This window comes from Alligator mississippiensis, chromosome 5 (assembly GCF_030867095.1).
Source record: "Alligator mississippiensis isolate rAllMis1 chromosome 5, rAllMis1, whole genome shotgun sequence".
NCBI classification, from domain to species: domain Eukaryota; kingdom Metazoa; phylum Chordata; order Crocodylia; family Alligatoridae; genus Alligator; species Alligator mississippiensis.
Genome location: NC_081828.1, coordinates 185,282,850 through 185,298,050, shown reverse-complemented (window position 1 = coordinate 185,298,050; position 15,201 = coordinate 185,282,850). Strand labels below are relative to the sequence as shown.

The window sequence follows — 15,201 nt, the reverse complement described above, 5'->3', positions numbered from 1 at the left end:
CCTGGCCTCTAAGACAAGTTTGCAGCCCACTCCGAATACCATGTTATCATGACTTAATTTTTAGCAGTACCCAAACAAGTTACCATATTTATTTCAATTATAAGACAATGTTTTTCCCCCCCAATAAGCGTGGTGGAAAAATCTCTTCATCTTATATTTGCATACCAGCAACCCCCAACTCCTTTAAATACGTTGGCTATCATTAAACTGCTGCTAGGAGCAGCATGTGCTCAGTCATGGAAACTAACTATGAAGTTGACTGAATACAACCCATGCTGAGCATGCCCATAAAACATGTAGCCCATATTAGGCAAACACACTGATGGGAAACTTTTTGTTTTGTTTTGTTTTTTTGTGTGACCCTTAAAAAATGGGCCATTGCTCCCCCAGGAGGGAATGAGCACTGCAATACTAGGCCAGCACTCCGGAGGTACTACAATACCTGGTCAGCACTTGGGAGAGACTCAACACCCTCCCTGGTAACAAAAAATGCTGATGTGAAAAGTGTGTGAATGTGTGCACCCCTTAAAAAAAGGCAGTTGCCCCCCCAGGGAGGGAACAAGCACTGGGCCTGGAGGTACTGACATCTTCCCCGATGGCAAAAACTGCTGATAACAAAAGTGTAGGTGTGTGTGCAGTTGTTCCTCCAGGGGGGAATAAGCACCCAACCTGGAGGTACTGCAGTGCCAGGTCAGCATCATAAAGGCCAGAGCTAGGCCTGACATCTTCCCCTTGATACCAAAAATGCTAATTTGATTTGAACCAAAAGGCTTTTTTTTTTTTTTTTTTTAAACAGAATTTTTTCATTTTCCAGGCCAAATCAGCCAAATCAAATCCAAATCCATGAGTAAGTCCAGAACCATAAGTGGCCCTACAATGAGCAAACCTCCTCCATCCCCACCAGGGGCTTCAGATATTTCCAACATCTTTTGGCAGGCATCCTACATGCAGGCCCCAGCCTGGAGGCTTGGGGTTCAGATGCCCCCAAGTTTTGCCTGCCCTTAGTGATATATGGCTGCAGGAACAATCTAGGGAGGAGCCTCCCACTTCCATAAAATGGGCATTAGGCCCCAACACCTCAGCGGGTACTAAACCACACCAGAAGAAGAGTTATCCCCAGGAACGCTTAAAGAAAACTGCCTTCTTGGACCCAGATACATGGTGTTTTGCCTGTCAGGTAAAGGCCAACCAAAAGGATAAGTTAGTACAGTTCAGCTGAATAAGATACAATGCCCATTGTGTTCAGTCCCCTTCAGCACCAACTCTTTTTCAAGTCATGGTAAGCCACTACACATCAAATACATTTAAATTTTCCTTTCATTCTCAAAGCTGAACAGTGCCTTTCTTTCCCATTTCCAATTATTCCTGTTTCTTCACAAACCTTAAATGTCTAGCAAACACTACCATACTTCTATGCAGCTGAGAGGCTCTGTCACCCCCTCTCTCAGCCTGTCGCATGTGATTAAAGTACCCCTCTATGGGGTAGAAGCAGACCAGGCAGCCCTGAACTTCATCTGCATATACATTTTGGAGGGTCTGATGACTTGACATAAGAATATCCAGTTCCAGTCATGAGTGAGCAAGGGGCTAATAAGTATGTGGATCTTCTGGGGGGCAGAGGGATGGTACCTGGAGTGTACACACACACACACACACACACACATACACACAGCAGTGCTGGGGTGTGGAGTCACCATGGCTTGAAATACTGTTGAATCTGCTGGGGGCCAGCCCAATGAACTATACAGTATGTTATGAACCTTTTGGCCCTGGGCCAAAAGCATGTAGTTTGTGCTATGTATAACTAGGTATGAAAGTGTTACTCAAAAGTGTGTTTATAGAGCACCTGTGCTAAAAATTACAGCAGTTTGCAACAAGTTAAATGCATTAATTCTAGACAAATTAAGTCTATGGCTATGTTTATTTAAAAGTCAGCATTTTTGGTCCCTTGCATTTCACATTAACAAGGAGGAGTGGGGGAATGAGGCCAGGCAATTACTACAGTTCTAATTCTGACCCCGAGTCTCAGCTGGAGCCAAAATCAGACCCACAGCAGTCTTCTGCCCTACTCTGCAGCATCTGCTCTCCCCTCTGTCCTTTCCCCCCCTTACTGTCACCCTCACTTCCACGTTGTGCTCAGGGAAGGAATAGAGCCTGAGCAGGGTTTAACAGTATGTGGGGGCAGGAAGGCTGCAGGAGGAAGAAGTGTGGGGGAGGAGAGCAGAGGACAACAATACCACCTAATCCCACCAGCCACTATTTTCCCTGCTGTAGCAGTGGGAAGGGGACAAATTCAAGATAACCCTCCAATAATTAGATTCTACACCTGGAAAATTATAACAAATTAATACATTTTCCATATACAGAATCTAATTATTTGGGAGTCATCTTATATTTTATGTTTGATGAAATGCAGTAATTTAAAGCTAACTTGGATATGCCTACACAAGCTGTAGTCACAAAACAGATTGCAGTATAGATTTACTCTTTGATACCATGACAATAGATGCCTCAGAAATACCAGTTAACTGTTTGTATTTTTCATTTTCAGTCTGTTTTGTTTTTAAAGGATTTCCGGTATATCAAGCAATATATACTTACCATGTTACATGGAAAGCTTGTCGACATCCATGTTTATTACATGTCATGCAAGCACCAGTGGCTGCTTTGCTTTCTCTGCCTTGTTCATCACAAATATAGCACGTCTATTAAAAAAAAGTATTCATATGTGACAAAGTACACAAATTATTTTTGTGTTACTAGCAGGAAATATTTTAATGTGGTGTGCTATAAGAGAATTGATTTTTTCAATTTTGTAGACAAGCTTACTTGAGCACTCCTATAGTCTAATCACAATTTTTTAAAGCAGGTCATAATATAGGCTATTTAAGTTTTCTGTAACACTAATGTATTTTTGGTACAACTATACAAACATAAAATAATTTAATAAATCTGCACACCACTTCTGTATCAGTCTAATTTAAAAAATGGGAAAAACTGCAGCAGAGAGACAACAAAAATTTGCTTAACAGCCAAAGGCCATTGTTAAACCTCAGAATTTTCCCAGGTCCCAACCCTATGCTTATTCCGTTACATCACTCAGTCACTTAAGTCACTCAGTCACTTAAATTTGCTTTTAAGAGTATTACTGGTAGTACTGGGATTTTCCAAAGGAAAAAAAAATCTAACAATGTGCCTCAAACCATGAGCAAAGTTCAGTGGCCTTTAACAAAGTTTCAGAATGCAACTGAACACAGTTTCTATTTAAATATTACTCTAAGACAGCACAGTCTGAATAAACATATTGTCAAAAGCTAGTATGGCTGTAACCTTGTTTAAAAACAGTTTCATTTAGGATTCAAAGGCCAGGGAACATGTTAAGATTTAAAACAAATAGTTAGATATCTTAAAACATTGTTACAACATTTCATAAGTGCATGCTATTTACAGGGAGAGCTATGGCAATTTCTATCATCTAAAATTATCAGTTAAGTAGAAAAATGAGAAGAAATAAAGCACAAAATTTATTTTTTCATTATTTGACCATATTTTAGTTGCATTTTTATAAATATATACTGAAATGAATCAGCGTAGACTATGCTACAGCATCTCCTATCGATGCTCTGGAGGTTGTAGCTAAAATTACTGCTTTTTTTTTTTTTTAAAACATAATTTTGGAGGAATGTCAGTTCCTTGAGTTAAAAAGATCATACTGTATCATTTTTATAATATGGTTAAACACAAAGCAATTGTCACTGTAGCTTCTTCATGGAAGTACCCTCTGATGTAAGCAGGACAAAAAGAATGCCTATTTATATTAAAACATAAACTTCAAATTTTCACTACCACTTTGTATGGAGCTACCATTTAAAACTTGAGATCAGAGGGGAAAGAAAAACAGCTCTGGCTTCTCTTTTTCAAAATCTTCTACCCTTAGTAGCATCCCTGAACAAGAGAAAGGTAAAGGACACTTCATATAGCTTTTACATATGGGCTATCCCCTTCAATGAGACAAAATGGGAATGCATAGGATAGATGGAAAACTTTTATAATCAAAGAAAAGAATACATTTTAAGAAATGTGGATAAGAAAAAAGTAAAACAAAGAGCAAGGAAAAGGATATAAAGTACAAATAAAGAAACATTAAAGTTGATTAAATTAGGTGAAAGACAGAATGGCTTTTTATGGCCCCATCTGGACCAGAACTTAAGGTACAACATAATTTTAGGAAAGACATACGAACTACAGTAAAAGCTGCACTATCCGGCACCTTACAAGCTGGCATGCTCTATTAACCAGCATGCCAGCTTGTAAGGGGAAAAGTGAAACCAGAAGGGCCCACTGTGGCACTTCCAATTTCGCTGAGCCCCCACGGCCCAGGGCAAAGCACCCTGCGCTGCTGAGCCCCCATGGCCCAGGGCATAGCAGCTTGCGTGGGGCCCCCCCCTCCCTGTCCCTCGGGGCCCGTGGGGCCCACGGGAGGGGCAGCAATGCAGTGGGAGAGGTGGCATGCCCCAGACACGACAGGAGAGGCGGTGGCCTGAACAGGCAAAGACGCCTGTTCGGGCTGCTCAGTTAACTGGCATATTTTGTTATCCAGCACCCCCCATTCCCCATGGGTGCTGGATAACAAAGCTTTTACTGTACAATGTTTTAAAGTCTACTCTAATGTAAATTGCTTGTCCTTTACTAGATTGTCAAAAAGCACTACTTGGCACATGTTAATTAATATCTGCTCAAATCACATATTAGTGAACTAAGGATAATTTTACTTAATTCCTTACCTCACTCAACCTGTATATCAAGATTACAGCCCACACAGTACCAGAGAATACCCACTGTTCCATGCCCTATACACTATCAAAGGATTCAATGCTCAACTATTTAAAAAAGCCAAGTTGCCACCCATGTCTTGAAGTTACTTCTAGTTAAGTTCCTTTCTCCTCTTTGCCCTAAACAGAACATTTCCAAAATAGAACACTAAATTAAACAGAATACATAAAGCACAAGATATGGATGTTATTTTATTACTCTACCACCTCATATTCTCTTACCATACATCTAATTCTTCTTCTTAACTATATCCTGGTAAGAAATGATGCACACATCACATTCGATACTGACGCAACTCCATCTTCCAGGGCTTTGAATTGCTTGCAAGACCTATACCTAAGCACTATTTGCACTTGGTTGTGGCCAACATTTTTAACCCGCACACAAATAAATAAATAAATGTTGTACTCGAGTAAAAATTTACAAAACAACACTGTAGATAAGCTACCAAATTCAAGATAATCCAATTCTCCTTACACCAGCCACAAAGGCCGTGTTCACATAAATGTGGATGTTTGGTTCCTCAGGGACAACTAGCGGCAGCACACCTGGTGCTGCCGTTAGTTGTCCCTGAGGAACGCCTGTGCCACACGCACTCTGGTGTGCAGCAGGTTACTCTGGGTGGGGCAGGAGAGGCTGGGGCCAACACTGTGCTGGCCCCAGCAGCCTTACCTGGGGTCCTGGAGGCCTTCCAGGGCTGCAGCAGTAGCGATCCTGCCAATTGGAGCCTAGGTGGAAGCACAGCTTCAGAAGGCTCAGGTCTGATTTTGAGCAGCACATGCTTCCCCCATGTGTGCCGATCTGCTCCCCCCTCCCGCCCCCCCCCGTTTTTTTTTGACGACTAGATATCCAGGGGTTAATCCGTGTCCTCCTCCCCCCAGCTGCTCCCTTGCAGTGCAAAGAACACTTGAATGTGCAGCATGTGACACCACAAACATGTATGTGGCACTACATACTGCATGACCGTGCACATCTGGATGTGGCCAAAAAGTGTAACAGTACTCACTGTTTCACCATCTCCATAAACAGAGCTGAAGATGCTAAAAATTACTCTTTACCACGTGAGCTAAAAACCAACTTTGAAACGAAATTTCTCCAAATCTCTGTTCTCTTTTGTGGATTGGACTAATATTTCCCACAATTTGGTAAGAGCCCAGGATCCCTTTACAAAAGTATTTTCACTTGATAGACGAGGCCAAGTAATAGATGGACCTTGTTTGATGCTACTGAAGATTTAGGATGCTTCAACTCTGAACAAACCCACAACCAACATCTACAGAAGTGTCAGTAACTTAATATTCACAAGGAAGAAAGAATGCAATTCTTCTCCAATACAGCCCTTCAGTAAGCTTTCTAAATGGGCAACAAAGTGCTTATGTAGGACAAAACTCTCCATTTAAGAAAGATGCTATGTTTTAACAAGGCTGCAAGTATCAGAGACCCTTTACACTGTAAAATGTTAAAACAGCTTGCATTGTTACTTTTGCATATCTGCTAGCATGTCTTTCTCTTTGAAAATTGTCCAAATTTGAATCTTCTACATATGCAGAAATAAAGCTTAAAGGTGAGATGGATGTAAAACAAACCCTGTCCGCAAAAAATAACTTATAATACTACATTTTATGTTCAGGATTGCAGAGACCATAACTATATGTACAGTCTATATGCCATAAGCCAGAAAGAATTTCTTGTGGTCTCAGTTTCTGCAGAATTTAGTGATTAAGCAAGTTTTCTAGTCCTTACAGTTGAGAAACATTCTATAAACAAACTATTGTATTTACACAAATCCAAGACAACTTTGGATTTACTTCAAATTTAAGACGACCAACCCTAATAATTAGATTCTATACATGGAATTCTGTTTCATGTAAAGTATCTAATTAGTGGAAGATCATCTTAAATTCATCCCCTCCACTGCTGTGGCACAGAAAGCAGCACCAAGGGATAAGGGGGCAGGCCCCTGTCCCTTAAACTCCTCTCCTGCCCCTTGTCCCCTCCATGCCTGCCTCCCTGCTGCCTATTCCCGTGCCATGTGGCCCCTGCACCTGCCCATATCTGTGCCTGCCCCACCACTCCATTTTCCCCAACCCCTGCTCCCACCTGCAATCTGCCTTCCTCAACCCTCTGCACCCCCTGTAGCCTGTCCCCCCACCTCCTACTGCCCTCTGCAGCCTGGCCCCACCTGAAGCCTGCACCTACCACACCCTGTTCCCACACACACTCCCTACTCACCCACCCCCTTTACCTAGTTCTGTAACTCTGTTCCAGATCTGGGCACCCAGCACCAGCAGCAGCTTCATCCAGCCACAGCCTGGGAAGGAAAAGGGTTGGCAGCTCCCAGGAAGACTTAGGTCAGGGCTGGAGGGACTATAGCCTGAGCAGAAAATAAAGGGAGAAGTGGGAGCTGACAGGGGAGGAAAAGGGAAGAGAGAGGAGGAGAAAGCAGACAAAAGGGGAAGCAGGGTACTGGAGGCAGGCACAAGCACAGGGGTAAAGATGGGGGGCAGGCTGCAGGTTCCCTCCGTGTGGTCTCTCCCAAGCTCCCCCCCAACCGTGAGCCTCCTCCCTGCAAGACGAGCCATTCTGGCCAAGGGCAGGCAGCAGCTCAGCTCTAGCTTTAGCCTCAAACCTGGGCACAAAGCCAGATCCGAGTCACCAGTACTTGAATCCAAGACAAGGCTCCTCCACACCCCACCATAATGATGGGAGGGGAAATACGCATCTTGGATTTATTGAAATACAGTACTAGCCTATAGCTCATAATAAGGATATAAACTACCACTATTAATCTCAATTAATTTAAACTCCAAACTGCAACAAAAACTGTTTGACAAGGTTCTTTGGGTAAATCTGATATCTTTTATTAAACCAACTCAAATAGCTGGAAAAATTCTTAGCAAGCTTTCGGGTATAAATACCCTTTGAAAGGCTGAGGAAGCATCTGCTCTTCCTGGATGGGAAGAATAGTAAAGAAGCCAGAGGCTGATATGCATGCAAGAAAGGCAGCAGGGATGCTTCCTCACCCTGACAAAAGGTATTTAAACTTGAAAGCTTGCTAAGAATTTTTCCAACTATCTGAGTTGATCTAATAAAAGATGCCAGATTTACCCAAAGAACCTTTTCTGCCTATGTCCTTAGACCACCCTGGCTATAGCCTGCACCTCTATAACAAAAACTATTTGAAATTTCTACTCTATTTACTGCCTTCCTGCTGACCATTTTAGAAGAACTATCCAGGCTTACCTACTATGACTGAATAATGTTAATCAAAGCTGATAGGTATTTCAATCTCTCAGCTATTGAAAACGTGGTCCTGTGTCTTCCCTCACTTCAACAAGACTCTGGAAATAGCAGTGGTGAAAGAAGTAGGAAATGCCTGTATCTTTTGGCTGTCTGTTACTATGTTGTTGGTTACATGATTACCCCGGGCAAATTCCAGCATGAGCTGACTCCCATGAAGCTACTCATTCACTGACACTTAAAGAACAATGGTGAAAACCAACTGCTTTGAACTCTATCCTTGACCCTCAGGTGGGCTGCATAAACCAGTCTGATTAGGTTAGAAAGACAGAGAGATAGAGAGAAACAAAGACCTTTGTGACTGATAAAAGGTCTGGCCCTGAAGCACAGAGTGAGATAAAGCCACTTGGGAGAAACCAGTGAATTTCACTTTCCAAAAATAGATTTATCTGCTAAGTTTGGGATACCTAGATTCTAAGAAGGCAGATGTGCCTGTAGATTGGTTGTCTACAAAACCCGTTTGGTCCTGTTACGCTTTCAGATTAAATAATACTTTGTTTTGAAGAGGCTGTTTGGGTTGTTGCACTGACACTTATTATAGTTCCTGAAGGAAAAACTTGCAGATGCTTGAAACTATTTAGGCCCGTTGAGGAATCACAATTGATACACACAGTACTATATACCAGAAGCAGATCTCAATGAAGGAAGAACTGCAAAATGCCACCCTAGTACAAGCGAACCAAAGAGGCCTAATGCTGAGATGGCCACCCTTAGAGACCAGTGCAGAATTCAAATGTGTAACTAGTCCTAAATGGTGATGAAATAAACCCAAGGTTTTCAGCAGCACCCATCTGAAGATTCATATTCCACCTCAGGGAAAGCCTTCCTAGAAACTATGCCAGTTTCCATTTGATATGCCTTCCCCTTCCCATCTATTTTGTCTTGTGATCAAAACCATGTTTTATATACTGCTGTGTACATCTAAAGTGCCCTATAAACAAACAATTGTATGCATTTAACTTTAATGAAAATCCCATGTAAATGTATATGCAAATTAGGCATGACCTTGAGGGCCCTGGCAAATTGCCAAAGCAACTCTCATTGTTATAAAGGCTGCACGCCATGCATCCTTTTTTATATCAATATATCATGACAACTACAAATCTTTACAATTCCTTTATGTTACTTTTCTATTCAGAGTCCGCTGAATAAACAGACATTTAGGGATTTACAGGAAACTAAAATTTTCAGAACATTGCTATGATTGTTTTAAAGGCTTTTTGCAAGTGAAATTGTACTAAGTATACACTAAAGAAAATAAAGAATTAAATAGTTACAGGTTACCTAATAAATGTTAAACACTTTTTCTTTTATTGGTGCTAAAATATATTTTAAAAGTGTAAGAACACTCAACTTGATTATTTTTTAAATAAAGAGAGCACCCTTAAGTAATTCCTCTAAAATTGTTTCACTTATTATTAAAATTAAAGTTTATACATTTTAACTAAGGGCGGACTAATAAAAGACTTGTTGGGTTGATACCAATGGCAGATAATTAGCGAGCCATATTGGCCGACATCGATCCGATCACCAATATGCAGCCCAGCAGCCTGGAGAGCAGCATCCAGCTTGTAAGTCTGTTTTGGGGGGGAGGAGAGGGAAAAAGGTATGGGGGGGAAGATCAAGGCCCCCATGGGGGGCTGGTGCAGGCACTGTGCAGATGGGACAAGGCAGGGCGGGGTGGGGTGTGGATAGAGACGCGAGTGGCTCATCTAGGGGGCACAGGAAGAGGGCGGCAGCTCCCACTGCTGTGCGCACCCCTGGGGGAGGCATGGGAGGTGTGTGCCCCATGGATTTGTGCGTGGGGCGAGGGTGTGCTGCTGCTACAGGTTGGGGCTAGGGGTGGTGCTGGGCTCTTTCAGGCTGGGGGAGGAGGAGCAGCAGCAGCACCAGGAGGGGTGCTATGGGGTGGGCCTACAGCCACCCCAGAATTCACTGTAGCCCCCTTCCAGTGCTGCAACAGCAGTAACACATCTGGAAAATGATGTGCATCCTTAACAAAATGAAGTGCTGCTAAAATAGAAAAATCTTTTCTCTTTATAATAATGTTACAGATTATAATAACAACAACAGTAAATACAATGCTGGATGAAAATTAATTTGTGCTGACAATTTGACTTAATACAAACAGTTTTGCACTGTGTTCATTCATTCTGCCATAGAATTCTTTTTAAAAGTTTATAACTGCTAAGTATGAAAGAGGCACATTTCTTACCACATATTTTTCTTGTGAAGAACACAATGCAAAAAAGATATTATGAAGTAAACTCACCTTCTGGAGCCTGTCTACCACATTTAAATACAAGTACTTTAAAGTGGTCAGTTTATAAAAATCACTGAAAGAGTCAGTTTAATAGTCTGGATAGTAGCAGGACTTTAATTGTTAGCAGTGCTGCTGCCATTCATTAACAAATAAATCCAGTATTGTTAACGATGTTTACAAAATGTTGCAGTTGTCAATAGCAGTAACCCAAATTAAAAAAAAAAAAAATTAAAAAGATCTCAGGTGTATGTCATAACCTGAGAGTTGACTCAAATAAAAAGCCTGAGCCCTAATAAATGAAAAAAAAACTAGCATATGTTTCCCTAAAGGCCACAGCTGACATCTACCTTAACAAATAAAAGAGTAGTTCAGGAAACTAACACAGACTGGATGCTTTCAAAACTGAAAGCTTTTCAAGGTGAAAACAAAACAATAAAAGCTCAGAATTTCTTAAGAAAATACATCCTACCATGTTTTTAAAACAATCATATAATATGCAGGTGATATAACAATCATCTTATGCAGGTTTCTTAAGAAGCAGCTCCTTAATATGACCCCGGAGTTTGCTCATGATGCTCAAAAACCACCAGAAATATATAATCACAAGAATCTTATCTGGGATTTACAAATCATTCATGACTAGCGAGTAAAAGGCTTTCAGGTAGTACAGACCAATCACACAAGCTGGAACATTAGCAGAAAGGAATGTCATGTAACTGGAAGAAAAGTAACTTTGACAAATATATTTACAAATTGCTTGCTCAACAACAAGAAAAAGATAAAAACTGATAGATAAAGGTAGAGAAAATTAAATAAATGAAATGGTAAAGTCTCAAAATAATGTACAGTTTCAATCATGGAAATGAAGTAATATACACACACAACTTTAAAACAAAATTTTAAATACTTAATAAACAACATTAAATGAATACAAAGCTTTCAACAGCCAGAGAGAGGCTGTGAAGAAAAGAAAAAATAGCTATAACAACTGCTTAGAAAACAGGGAAAGGCTGATGCACCCACAGTTGGTGAGAAGAGGGGTCTAAACTTGTTCACCCTCTATAGCAAGTCTATACTACTGTATGCCTTAGCATCAACATTAAGTTCTACAGCAAATCTTGCCATTGTAGAAAGAGGCTGCTGTGGTTACTCTTCTAGTAGAAGAGCTCCCTGAATAGGCAAGAGAAGAGCTGTGTGCAACACCTTGGCTGTTCTGAAACTTTGGTAAATAAGAGGGTAAAAACATAGGGAGCAAAGATCAGGACAATGTGAGAGAGAGAAAAAATAAATGTTTAGATTATGTGGATGGGGAAAAAGTAGAAGCGTTTATGAAAGGAAAATTAAAATAAAGGACAAAAGATATGAAGCAAGGAAAATGCAAGGGGCAGAAGGAAGCAAAGAATGTGAATAGTAGTGAATTATATAAAGCAGCAGTTCTCAACCCACCCAGCCCTGTCAACCAGATGAGTGGAATCAGGCCAGTTCATGGGCTGGATCCGAGGCATGAGGTCGGTCCATGGACCTAATCCAGAGCAAGGTTGGCATGAGTGGTTGGTCCACAGGTGCGATTCAGTACGCTGGCCTGGCCCCAAGCACTGGATACAGCCATGGCCTGACCCCATGCATGAGCACAATCTGGTGTCCCATGTCAGGTCATCCAGTCCACAGCATTCCCCACAGGTCCAGAAGTTTGGCAGCATTTATTGCTGTGGCTGTAGGCTATAGGTTGAGCACCACTTCTCTAAAGAGTAGGGCTGCCATAGATGATGCAAAACCATCATCTTTTCTATGGAACCCTATCCTTCACTTTGTCCCAAGGGCTTGAAACAGCTACATGAAAGAACCCAAATGAAGATGAAAGAGGAGCAAGAAAAATGCATGCAATAATGCCAATTAGAAATAAACAAAACGGTTTATCAGTAGCATGTAAAAGATAAATTGGACAATATACAAAGAGGGAGGAAATTAAAAAAGAATAGAAAATGAGAGCATCACAACTGAAACACTAAGTAAAATAACATGCATGGAAGCAAGAGCAAACAAAACACCCCTGCAAAAACAAATGTAAAAAAAATATCCAGAGTCCAATAAAACTAAACATTACTTATACGAGTATTTATTGCATTAAGTTAAAGGTACTACTCATATCTGTAAGGGTTGCTCAATATAGCACTAATGGAGTAACATCATTTTTCTACTCTTAGCAATTAGAGGATAAACTTGTTTATAAACAGCCACATCAGCATCTGAAGTAGTATTAGTTGCAATAAGATTTCAGCTAAAAACATTAAAAACAACTTTCTTAATCCCCTCTTTCACAGGGAGTAATTAAAATAACATTGTGGTTAGCAGCATATTTTAAAAGAAAGGAGATACCCAAGTAGATACTTCCTGTTATATAAAGTACTTGAACAAGACATACTAAACGTAAAGACTAATTTAATAAATAAACTTTATTAACTCTGAAAAAATTATATAAAAAAAAGACATTCAATCATAAAGTCTAAATTAATCCTCTATTTTACAAATTAAACCAAGGCATATTGTAAAACAAATTTGATGCATGACATGACAGTTAAATTATTCTTTTTTTAGAAATGTAAAGTTATATATAAAATTTTATTTTAACAAGCTTAAAAATTAAAGACAAGGTTTTAGCTTATATAGAAATATATACAAAATATATATACAGAAATGAAAGTCATAAACACACATAATTATACCTTATTATAACGCTCATGAGGAACAGACTGCAACACGATAGGTTCCATTGTAGAAACATTTGCAAACTGCACCTCGGGAATGTACAGGGCACAAACCACATGAGCCCAACCTACAAAAAGTTATAATTGCATTTTATTTTAGCACATTTTGAAAACTCAAAATATATAAAATATAGCAAAGAAAAGAGTTTACATCACATTTTGCCACAGATTATTTTAAAATATTCATAACATTAAATATATGTTGTTTTTAACTTGATTCTTACCATAAGATAGGATGCAATGCAAAGACTGGGTGTAATACATTCTCAAAAATCTACCATTTCAAGCTGTGGAGAACATATCCAAACAACCACCACCACTATCACCATGTTAAAAGTAATTATTTATCCATATAAATATTAGCACACTAGTAGAACAGATTATTTCTTAGGTTCTTTTAAACCAATAGGTTCAACACTGAAAATAAACCGACAAAATCCCAAAACTGTTAAAATTTTGCAAAAAAAAGAATACTCTATGAAACAGATAGAAGTCATACAAGCATAATCAACCATGTAATCGCATTCTCACACATTTTTCAGGTTATCTATAGCTCACAATGTTCATTTTATTTCACTAGATTATGGGATCTTTCAAAAGACATTTTCCTGAAAAGTTCTCTCTTCATACAACATTTCCACCACAAGGAGAGTAAATTACTGCATGATCAGTCTTTTCTCTTCCTTCTTAGGTCAAATATATAAATTCTATCTTTTCTCCTATTTCCATATTGACAACATCATTGCAAAACATCAGTTCGGGTTCACTGATGACAATTTCGTCACTTACCATCTTTTCTTAGCTCTATAACAACATTTCAAAGGAAGTCTGACTTGTCTTTTTTTCCCCTTTAAATATACATTCAACAATTTGTGCCAGCTAGAAAACAACTGTATTTGCTATACTTTCATCATGAGGGACCCTGGTTTTCTCTGTTCAAAAATCACAAAGTTCACCAATTTAAATGCATACAACCCCCCCCTCCTTCCCGGCACGCCCAAATTCTCTGATTAAAACCCCCAAAATCCAAGATTAAAATGAAACACGACTATAGATATAGGTATCAATTGAACACAATGTTTTATTGGTATATTTACAATTTTAAATCAATTCGGAAGCCTACCAATGCCTCAATCACTATACTAAAGATACATTTTAAGTGCCTATAAATTTGGTATTTGATTTTAGGTTTTTTATCATGGAAAAATCAGGGCTCCCTGGGACACAGGTCCAGGCCCCTCACTCCCCACCCACAGCCCTGTTGGACAGGGCCCCCAGCTGCCATGGCTGAGACCAGGGACCCGGGTCCACAGCTCTGGCAGCTGTGGATTGTGACTCCTGCAGCCTGGGCCCTGTCCAAGCCCAGCTGACAGCCACAGAAGGCAGTAGCTGAGCCCTCAACAGGCAGCCCGCCCCCACCTGGCACACAAATTGGGGGGAGGGGGGGGCACGTGCCCCCTCTGCTCCCCAACCGGGAGTGTGTGAAGCAGCCGGGAGCCAACCCCACCCCACCACCCCACCTACCTGACAAGCCATTCACAGCTCTGCCCCACTCCCCACCGGGGCCCTGCAGCTGTGCATTCTAGGCCTGGGCTCCAAGTCCCAGCCACTGCCCAAGCTGGGTGGCAGCCCTTGCCCTAGCCCTGCCCAACTCCCTCCCTCCCTCCCTATGGGGGCCTCAATCCCTCCTTTCCCCCCAACCAGACTTACTTGCAGGAGCTGCTCTCCAGGCTGCCAGGCAGCCATGTGTATGTGTGAGCATGTACATGCACATGGCACCCCATCCCTGACCACCCTTCTTCTGCTCCCCCCAGCCCCTTGCAGGCTGGAACTCTGCCAGCCTGCAGAGAGCTCTTTGCAGAACTGGAAAATCCACATGTTTCTCCCTTAAAAGGGGAAATCTGTCTTTTTTTCCATTTTTCCCCAGGAAACAGAAAACCTGGATCCCTGTTCATCACCAATATTTCATCTTGAAAAAGAGTTTCCCCAAGAACCACCCATATTTTATCCCAGATTAAAAAAAATCCTCCATGCAATTAA

At 40.8% G+C, this 15,201-nt stretch overlaps 1 protein-coding gene across 8 annotated transcripts in view; it reads right to left on the bottom strand.

Moving 5' to 3' along the window:
* MLLT10 (MLLT10 histone lysine methyltransferase DOT1L cofactor) overlaps positions 1–15,201 on the bottom strand; it is a 250,625-nt gene that overhangs the window by 169,703 nt on the left and 65,721 nt on the right. For 5 of the 8 annotated variants that reach the window (XM_059729065.1, XM_059729064.1, XM_006257790.4 and 2 more), the window contains 2 exons: positions 13,120–13,229; positions 2,602–2,705 (listed from right to left, as the gene is read on the bottom strand). In XM_059729065.1, coding sequence (XP_059585048.1) covers positions 2,602–2,705; positions 13,120–13,229 — 214 coding nt within the window. The remainder of the gene's footprint in view (positions 1–2,601; positions 2,706–13,119; positions 13,230–15,201) is intronic. The other 3 variants (XM_019497622.2, XM_019497635.2, XM_059729067.1) reach the window with 1 other exon arrangement.